Raw genomic sequence first — 10554 nt, forward strand, 5'->3', positions numbered from 1 at the left:
GACGGGAGTGTTGGTTTAGTGGCTGGCACGTGCCACACGTAGGGGAAGGGTGAAAGAACGTGAGCGCTGAAACTGATTTCAGCGACATCGGGCAAAAAACAGCCTATTACCAAGTTACGAAGGGTAAATAGTGAGCTGAAAAGGGGGAGACAGGAGTAGGCTTTGTCGGGCAGATATAATTTCGGCTCAAGTAAGACGCTTCATTGGCTGGGGCCTATAGGGAGCATCTCGTAAGTATCTACCAGGAAATTCACAGATCCTCTGAATTTTTACTCTATTGAGAATGGATGTAGAAAGAGTATCCGAAGTGCGCTGAGAAGTATGATACCGAAGTCATTTCAGACGTGAGCTTGTTTATGATCTAAGCCGATGATGGAGGCTGAGTAGTGACACGATCAGCGACGGCTTTCGTTAAAACACACACTAATTACCGATCTACATGGTGACCTTCAAGAGCCAATGACCCTATTCCTGACAGGAGCCTACCCTTGTCAAGTCTATTGCCTTATTCCGGGCCCCGTCTGTCGATGACCACTCCCGTACGTCACCGCCCTGGCGCGGATCACCGAAGCGTGAGTGGACGCCGGCGAGGACGGAGCGTCGCCGGCCCGGGACTGACCGGAACAGGGGGCTTCCTGCGTCCGGACAGGATGTGACGCGGAAACACCAGCTGCCCCGCGGTTTAAAGAGACGGAGAAAAACGCCGCGACGGCACCCGGGTAGGTGGGAGGAGTGGCTGCAAGGGTGTGGGTTTAAAGGGCGGTTTGGAGGGTGTTGGTAGTGAAGTGGAGGAAGTGCGAAGGTGGTTACTGAGTCAATTCCTATACTGATTGTGTCATGAAAGTGGCCTACAGTGGTGTTATTATAACATGGACAATGATTTCTAGTATAACATTGACAATTATGAAGCGAAAAAAGAGTTAAATCACTTAATTGGCGGTGTTAAAATGCAAAGTCAAATTCAAAATGCAAATGCCAATTCAGAGTGTTTTGGTTCTGCTCTTGAGTGTTTTGGTTCTGCTTTCGCTCCTTCCTGAGAAAATCTGCAACACCTTTACCACAATTACCCCTGTCATATTTGCACTTTGCACACAATATTTCCCCAGAAGCCGCAATAAATCACAGCCACGCTAAGTATGCCAGCTCACGAGGTTGAGGGTGCCTCGATGTGGTCCATTCTCAGAGACAGACGAGGCCACGATAAATGTGACTAAGACCGTAACTGCCGTGCTGCCGAGTCTGCCCAGTGCCAAGTCACGGAGTTGAGGGGGAATTAGGGTAGGTGCGGGGAGCGACAGCGAACGGTGCACCAACGGTCGCGTAATTAGACCCAGCAGCTGCCTCGGAACGGCCCATAATGAGACGCAGGGTAGTGGGGTGGCTGGTGGTTGGGGAAATGGGGATTCGCAGTGGTGTTCACCCTGCTCAATTGTAGAAATGTACTAGCTGGGACTAACCAATGTGCTCGTATTGACTAACGACTTAAGTTGTTTCGAGTTACACATCAACTTCCCTTGGAAACTATACAGCTCAACCTTTCTGTAGATGCATAGTGGAAGCGCAATTGTACTCTTTCTTTTGTGATTTCATATCCTGAAATGATCGTTGATGGGATTGCTTGTTTATCACTAAGCAGTCGTTGACGATGATCTCTCTGCAGGTCAAATGAGGAGAATTGAAAGTCACCTTCATTTCCTCACGGCCTCAGCATCAGGCCATTTATTCCCGCATCCTTTGTAACTAATTGGACGTGGACCACATCTCTGGTGTCGCATCCGTATCACTCGTAGAAAACCCTTTGAGCGGTCGTATATGAGTTACCACAATCAAAGGATTCCCATCATATATCTAGTGGAGCCACCACCCCAAATCACCGCGCAGAATGGGGATGATTTAGGGCGCTCACCACGGCCGTTGTGATATATTGCTGGCAAGAAATGCAAGGAATCAGCGCTGGTCAACTGTTGCTATGTAGACGAACGCCTAAACTTCTGAGCTTCTTTTCAAAACTTTTGATAGTTGTGTCAAATGAAACGGATAAATCTATTGGGAATCGATTGGGCCATGCGTCAACGGCTCTGACACGAAGCGATTTCATCATATGTGTTAAATGCAAATAGCGATCCATAAATTATGACTGTGGGATGTGATGGTGTGAACTGTGACGTCTATTGCACTTAAATTGACTCTTAAGGGAGTTCCTAGAACGATCTAGAATTAAATTAATATTAGTTTTCCTGAGCGGAGCAATAGACGAACCATGATTCATTGCGCATGCGAGTTATTTGACAGCGCCGTAATTGCTTTATTGTGCTTCGTGCCTTAATTGCCGCTAGAATGAGTGGATGCTTGGAGCAAACCTGATTCGATTTTCGTCCCTTGTATTCGCTGACAGTGGGTGGCAATTACACTCGTTCAGAACTGCTTTTATTACGGCAATAAATAACATCGTTCGATTGCGCTGCACCAAATGTTCCCACACGTGCAACTGCTGGTTAACAAGAGTGATATCGTGTGACGAACCGGTATGGGAGCACTAAACGCCTTATCGACATTCTGCATTTCCTTGAATACAACCTCAATTATGTGACGATAAACAGGCCTGTTCTGCCAGCGTATTTATCTGTTTAATTTCGTGTTTGTATAAACTCAGTGATGTGTTTGCTGCTGTTCATTATTTTTTTTTTTTTAATTTTGCTCCCGACAGGCCGAGGCCCTGGTTATGTGGTGCTTTGGGACTTAATCACTTTGCTCTGACCGTTCAGTCCACATAGGTAGAGTAAAAACAAAATGTCTTATATTATGACACGCTATACAGAATCAATGATATGATATACATTCTCAAACCACATAAGGACCAAACCTCATCCCTACCGGATCAGGCTTCATCAGCTAAAATAACAATAACATACATTGTCTCACGCATGTCCATCTCATATCTCACACATCGAGGAACAGTAAACGTAGCAAGCAGCATAGATAGCAGCTTACAACCAGGGGCGATTAGCTGACATCTATCCCTGGTACGCGAGAATCACAGTGGAACTGTTGAACAACAGAATGACTAGTGTGCGAAGGCGCGGGCACTGTAGCCGAGCCAGGTCTCTTGGTCCTCGTACGGAGATTTGTGGACGTATCACCTGGAAATAAAGACTTTGTTATGATGCTTTTACGGTTCGTTTAAACAATAAACAGTCCCTCCGTAAACGTTTCCGGTGTACAGAAAACACCTGATTTGGCTATAGTAATATCTGATTTTCGATATGGAGAATATATGATATTCCGATTGTCGAATGTGCGCAATACACGTTCTAATTGGGGACACTTTTCTCACCTTAGCTCCAAGAAGAGACGCATCAGAAGACTGGCTGCTGAAGTCCATGCCAGAACTGCACGGTTTGCGGCCACGGATGGAACACCTAAACACAGGAAAACTGCAGTTACACACCCATTTTGGTCAATGAATGTCTATCATCTCACGTTAGAGTTCGCGGGCAACTGTGGTTTAATCTTGCTAAGTCATTTGATCTAAGTGGTATATAAAAGGCTGTTTAAATACGAGCTGAGCTACTCATTCGTGTCTTATCCCTATGCATTACATGTGATGAACCTGGCTGTATGTACATTTGAATAATAGGCTTTTGCCATAACATGATACTTGTCTTTGTTATGATTGTAGTTATTTCGATTTTACCATGAGTGCGTGCAACTTACCTGATGCCAAGCTGTTCATCTCTCTCCATGAGTAACCTGCAACAGGGGTGTGCCGCTGTTATTACGCTGGCCGTAATTGTGTGCAAGATCGCCGGTTATATTGATCACAGGGGTGAATAAGTGCCCTAATATTGGCCTCCCTGAAGAGGAGCATACCGCCTGGGCAGTTATTGGGTGGAGCTGCACAGTGGGTGTGTTAGGAGTGGGGAAAGTCCACGGCGGTCGCTAAATGTGCAGTGTCAGAACTGATAAATGCCGGCAGGCGGTAATCATAGTAGTTATCTTCTGCATATTCCTTTGGATGCAATTGTTCGAATATGTTAAAAAGGGCAGAAGGACAATTTTATTCAGCAACTGCATAAATTAGTACTTCACCTACAAATGGAGAAGGAGTTGGTGATGCAAGAAAATTATGCATTATATGCGATCAAAAGCAGCATGCATTTCTATGTGGAACTTACTCGTGTATTTCTCTTTACGTCCCAACATTGGAGAGCTTGAGTGAGATGCTGAACCTGAAAACACAGAAAGGCGACTTTCACACCATGGTAATGCCGGATAACACGATGAGTTTCGGCTATCGAAAATATCAATAAAACTGCAGACATTGGCGTTCGAAAAAAGAAAAGTCCGATGAACTGAGAGTTACATCTGAGCCCGATTCTGGTTGCAGTGATGACTTATACCTATTTACAGATACTCCGCCCCTGTCGTGTAGTCTCCGCACTCTATATGCAGCCTTGAGTCTCTGCGCTCACTTACCTCTGATGTGCGGTATCTTCTCCGTGACCGAGTAGCCGGTGTGCGGCAGCGAGATCTCGCAGTGGATCAGACACTGTTCGGGCACTTCCCTGTCGTCCAGTTTTTTGGTCACGCGCACACTGTAGGCGCCGTCCACCAGCGTCTTGGTCACCTGCAGGCCTCGGATCCGCTCCCTGGGGGTGGGGTAATCCACAGTAACGAACGGTGGACAGGCTGACAGTCGGACAGGGCGCGGCAGGCGGGTGTGTCGTGGGGAGGTTACACGCGCGGACGACCTCTGACGTCACAGTCGGTGGATCTAAGTGGAGTATAAGCTATGGTGATGATGCTGGTAGAGACTAAGATAAGATCAGTGATTGAAGATAATCGGCTGCATATGTAATGTGCCGGTAAATTAATAGGGATAGGCGCATCACGCTACGCAGACCTCTGTGAGATCGCTGGATTTATGCCCATGATCATCGGTAGCTGATGGACTAAGACGTCAAGTCCGTCTATGGGCAATGGATTCATTCAGCCCCGACTATACGGCATTGGATTTGGCCCCAGGGGGGAGTCAGGCACGACAACTTTGCACCTAAATATGCCGACCAATTCCCATCATCAACATAAGTCTCTCTCGACCATAGATTGTCATGTTTATAACAAGGCGATGCAGTTTTCTGTGTGCAATTAATGTGTCTGGTAGGTGGACAGTGGAGACCTTTCTGCGAGCCCCGTTACACCGCGCGCCTCCCGTCACTGCAGAGCGCTCACCGTTTGAAGCGCGACCTCTGGACGAGCAGGCTGACCTCCGGCTCCGGATACATGCCCTCGGCCTTGCACGTCACACTCATGTGGTGGTGGTGCGGCTCGCTGCTCGACAGAGACATCGACTTGACGGGAGCTGAAAGGACAAGCGAGAGAACATGTTTGGTATGAGGGGCTTTGTAAGAGTGTCAGATTCCTGGAACAGCTTACAGCACAGTGTCAAATGTTGGTACACTGTCTTGAAATAAGTACAAGAGCTGTGGTATTTGATCAGGTTGTTTTTATCTGTACTTAATTCATTTCAAGGCCGACATATTTCTGCAGATTACAGATGCATCGGAAAGACATCAATTCAAAAGCATCCACCGAACATCGGTTTAACAATAAAAGGTGCTTGCTTGCTTTGACTGAGTGTTACACCACCCGTCAAAAGACAAGTTCCATCGATTACCTAAAAAAAAAAGATCAGAATGTATTAACCCCTTATGGATTCAAATCGGTAACTATAAATAAACTAAAATAAAAATTACGTGTTTTGAAAACTTTAAAATATGTGGAAATACTTTAAAGTCTAGCTGAACACAACTCTGCAACTTAAATTCACTTACAATAGATGACCATCCTCTTGGTGGCCGTGTCGACGCCCGACCAGGTGGACACCTTGCACGTGAACTCGCCGCTCAGCTCCGGACGAGGGTGCACCAGTTGGATGGCACGGTGACGCATCTGCGGGTCATTGCTGATCACGTGACCCAGGTTGACCCGACCCCGGAGGATGCCGAACGCCTGCGGCGGGTAGCCGGGGATCCACTGGTAGACGGGCGCCGGGCTGCGGTTGTGGTACCATTTGACCACCAGGCCGGCGGCAGAGCTGTTGTCCAGAGAGTACAGGCAGTCGAGGACGATACTGTCCATGGAGCCGTTGAGTAACGCGGTTGGCACCGCGAGGTCGATGATGCGCAGTGCCTGACCACCTGCAAAGTATTGTAGGTCAGTGCCCAGCAGACCTGTTCAATACGTCTTGCCCTGCAGCAGCATAGTAACGGGAACTGCGTTCATCGACGCTCAAGGTTAGATATGATTAATTTTAGCACGTGCGATATATTCAACAGAGAGCGGTGATCATTGTTGCAAGGAGCCGTTTCGGTCTGTTTGAAAGATAGCATCTTTTCTCGGCTTTAATTGACAGTGATCGGAGGGAATTGGGATTGACCGCCATCGTCGCTCCTTCCAGTGCCAAAAATAATTCGAGCTTTGTGGAAGTGCGCACTAAAATTAATCCTGCAATAAGTTTGCCAGCGTGCCATGGCGTCGTGACCAAGTACTTTTCTTGAAACAGAATCCACTTGTACTAAGGACATACTCGATGAAATGGCTTTAGTTCATCAATATGACATTCTACTAACAAGTGCGTATATCAACACAAAGGAAAAATCCGACTTTTTATTCACTATTTAAAATATATATGCTGCAAGCCTACTTGAATATTTATGTTCATATAAGCTGGCTGTTTGGGCGGAAAATAGAGCAAGGTCTCTTGCGTTTCTTTATAAAAGACACCCTCGAACGTAAAAGAATACCGTAACAACTACCAGGCCACCTTTTTGTAACTTTTTTGTTGCACACTTAAGAGCCTGCCTCTTAAAAGCCGCGGAAGATGAACCGACTCGTTACCATTTTTGCTCGTCATTGTCCTGCGTCTGTGATCGTTACGAGGCTCGTTGGGCGCCGGGAGCTCCCTCCGCACAGTCGGCTCGGCACAGCGCGCGCGGTCGTGACACTCACGAGGACCCCTTTGTGCCGGCGCCGCTGCGCCGATGACACATGACGGGAAATTGCCTGCCGTCATCACCGCGATAGGGGCTGATTACCCAGCCAGCGTCCCTTGAGTGCGGCTCATCTGGCCGCGCAGAAAACCCTTCATTCCACGACGGGCCCTTGTGGTCACGACCAGGATATATCTCTCTAAACGCCTCCCGACTCTGAACTCTATCCTCGTGGTCAATACCGTGCGCTTCTCCGGTCAACACCGGCGTTAAATCGTCGTCACGCGCGTGTCTGATTGAGTCGTGACTGCAGCGCCGGGCTCCTCCTCCCCGGAGACTGCAGCTCATCACAACACACCAACACCGCGGCGGTTTTTCTCCGACCGCCGCTCACCGGACGACCTTTAGCTCTCAGCGTCACCGCGGAGTCGCTCGGACGCGCTCGTGAGCGGCAGTCAGCCGTATTGGACACCTTTGAGGGCTAATGATGGCAGGGTCACCGCTCACAGAGATCAGGGGAAAACAATTAGTGCCCGAGCTGCGAGGAGCGCCGGGGGATCCACCGCCAGCTGCGCAGCGCCGGCTGAGCCGGGCTGATTGCTATCTGGACGGGTCGGATCGGGCTGTCGGTTCGGGCGGAGACGTGGGGTTGTCGGTTCGGAGCGGAGACGTGGGGTGAGGCCAACATGCCGCCGAATCACCCCTGGGGCGCCGGTGGTAGAGCAGCATGCAGCGCTATTCTTGGCGAGCTAGAAAACTAACTTAGCGTTTGCATGTGATTCTACCGTTGTGTAAATGCCAAAGTGTCGAGACTGAGGTTCCTTAGTGCGAGAACAATTTGTTCCACCCATATTTTGCCACCATTACATGCAGTAAAGCAGAGCATTATTTACCCTGGGCAAACACAAACTGCAGAACAAACCCATATTGATTCGGTCATGAGCACGCGATCAATTAGAAACAGACCTACGGCGCGGTCGTTGATTTGAATTATTACACCAATGTCCAATTACTGCTAGCATTAGCCTGGTTTATGTGGGCTACTTGGAATAAATATCAGACTTTGAATCTAAGACGATAAGCTGATATTGAATAGCCGATTGATGGTGCCATGGGCGGATAAGAAGAGAGAAGATGGTGCAATATCATGCAAAATCAACAAGGTAAACACATTACATTGACATTCATATTCTTTTCAACATTAAAAGGAGACGAATCTCAGGGGCGTGGGGGGGGGTGGATGGTAGCAACTCAAAATTTCCGTTTATGGAATGGTTTCCTACATGAGGAAACCATCGTGTCATGTTGAATACTGTCAACGATGCACTGACTTTGCAATCCATCTATGAGTGAAAAGCGGACCACTGTTTGGCCAACACAGAACACTGACAAATCACTGAAACAGTACTGAACCTCACCTGATAAAAACACAGTGCAGGCAGCCACCAGGCACAGATGCCACCAGTCCGCCGTCCGACCCATCTTCTGGTGCCGATTTCCTCTAATCTTCTCTTCTCACTCGCATCCCAAGCGGTCCACAAATGTCCCAGCTCCTCTCCGATAGGTGCTTGTCACCGGCGCGAGCGTCACAGACCTCCCTCGTCAGCCACGCGGCGCTACTGAACACGGCACATGGGGAACACGCGAGGGCCGACAGTGACGCGCCGAGAGTGACATCTATCGGCCGCTCGGGTAACCAGCTCACCGCGCGGTGACCGAGAGGGCCGTAAAATTATTCGGGTATGCCGCCTCCGCCGCACCGTCCACGGAGGAAGCTATAAAGTTAATTTGGCGCCGTTAATTTAGAGCAATGAGTTTCGCTGTCTTTGAACCCCCGCGCATCGGTTAGAGTAGGCAGAAGCACTCGACACTGCCTAGCTTTATGGCTGGCTGTTTGAAAACGTATTTCAGAGTAATGCCGCAAAAAGCTTCCGAGCATGACATCGGCTCTTTTATTGTGACAAAAACTGACGAGGGGATCGTTTTTGTACGGGTTTATTAGAGGCACGTCAGTATTGGTAGGGAATGATGAACGGTTTCGATATAAACTGCTTTGGATGATGCTCACTTCTGAGGGGTGGTCTGGCTGTTCAAGATCAGATGACCTCGTAAAATTAATTGAAATTGCGCTACTTACTCACATTCCATGGAGATATGCACATTTGATGCCGCCACTTAAATATTCATAGCCTTGCCTGGAACCAACAGGCTACTCCGTAAACAGACAAAATCCAAGGTCGTCGGAATTCAAGTCGGAATTGCATGCCAACATAAACTGTATTGTCACTTGATTTCAAAATTTGAATACGCCCGTTAGTTGTAAGCATTCCTTAAGCCATGGATGAGATAATACTCCTAATCCATGCTTGCTTCGTGCTGCTAGTGTTCAGCATATCGTCATTAAAAAGTTAGGCTCGCCGTCTTTTGACGGTTCCCCTCCGTAAAATTATTTGAATAAAAGTATCTGACTGTGATCCGGGCTAATCACAGCGTAACCTGTGGCCGTCACCCCGGCTTAATCGATGTTACAGTTCTGCTCACTGTGTGAGCTGTCGCCTCCCCATAGCCTGGCCGGCATTCTGTTGGTGGGTCTCGTACCGCCTTGACTGTGCTGTAAAAGGCTTCCAACGCCCAAATGTAGGCCGCCTGCAATGTGGACGCATATGTAGTACACCAAGCTATAGTGAACAGCTAAGGAAAGTCTGAGTCATTGTGCGCTGATGCAAACGTCAGCTGGTGTTGTTCTAGAAAATATTTAATCGGTGATATGCTTATTGAACTTTGCTTGGATGAATCTAGGTTGCACTGTGCGCTTTTCCTTGGAGTTTACCTCGTTGTTTGCTAATTTTACGCTAGATGCTGGATATCCATGAGAGTAAAATTTATCGTTAGCATGTCGATAGCCGTGAGCATTTCCAGGATTTTCTTTATTCCATTTCTCGTTTCACTTTCCTCTATGTAGTTACAAAACATGATACATGGCAGAAAATACGTTACACAATACACATGTATGGAAGCGATGCGCCTCGGCGCTTGTAACCTTTTTGTTTTCACTCGATACATATTCACAGACAGCGTGGGTCGGTGTGAGTCTGCAGCCATGCCAGCTTTACCATTCGTGGCACAATCGCATGCTTGACACGGTTTCTAACTAGGCACAATATGGTTATCATTTCATTGTTACTATCGGTTACCATCGGACATTTAAACAACAGATGTGACACTCATCTGGCGCTATTTATGCAGCGTATCTTACGATCATGCTCCTATGGTGGGAAAATGATGATTTTTATTGGAATTTATTTCCGCTACGTGATGCTCTGCTTGGCACAATTGTGCTGAAAAGTTAGCGGGATATTCCCGGTTTCGAGTGCAGATTACATGTTCTGAGGCTCGGAGTGTCATATCTCAACCGGTCCGGCTCTCCTGACTGACTGCGGCCCAGCCGTCATAAGATTTGCATGAGTTACTTAGCAACATTGGTGTCGATATCGCTTACAACTCCGACGCCCTGCCATTATCAGTTTACAGCTCTGATTGTCTCGTAACTCAGTCTGGTCGC

General features: G+C 47.9%; 1 protein-coding gene across 1 annotated transcript; it reads right to left on the bottom strand.

Moving 5' to 3' along the window:
- Positions 1-2780: 2780 nt before the first annotated feature.
- Positions 2781-9090, bottom strand: LOC122372908. The gene is made up of 8 exons (XM_043350586.1): positions 8411-9090; positions 5835-6200; positions 5233-5362; positions 4477-4649; positions 4176-4229; positions 3715-3750; positions 3335-3419; positions 2781-3140 (listed from the first exon to the last, which is right to left on the bottom strand). The coding sequence occupies exons 1-8, from the start codon at positions 8472-8474 to the stop codon at positions 3137-3139; spliced, it is 912 nt and encodes a 303-aa protein (XP_043206521.1). The 5' UTR covers positions 8475-9090; the 3' UTR covers positions 2781-3136.
- Between the last annotated feature and the right edge of the window lie 1464 nt (positions 9091-10554).

Source organism: Amphibalanus amphitrite, unplaced genomic scaffold (assembly GCF_019059575.1).
Source record: "Amphibalanus amphitrite isolate SeventyFive unplaced genomic scaffold, NRLGWU_Aamphi_draft 001417F_arrow, whole genome shotgun sequence".
NCBI lineage: Eukaryota > Metazoa > Arthropoda > Thecostraca > Balanomorpha > Balanidae > Amphibalanus > Amphibalanus amphitrite.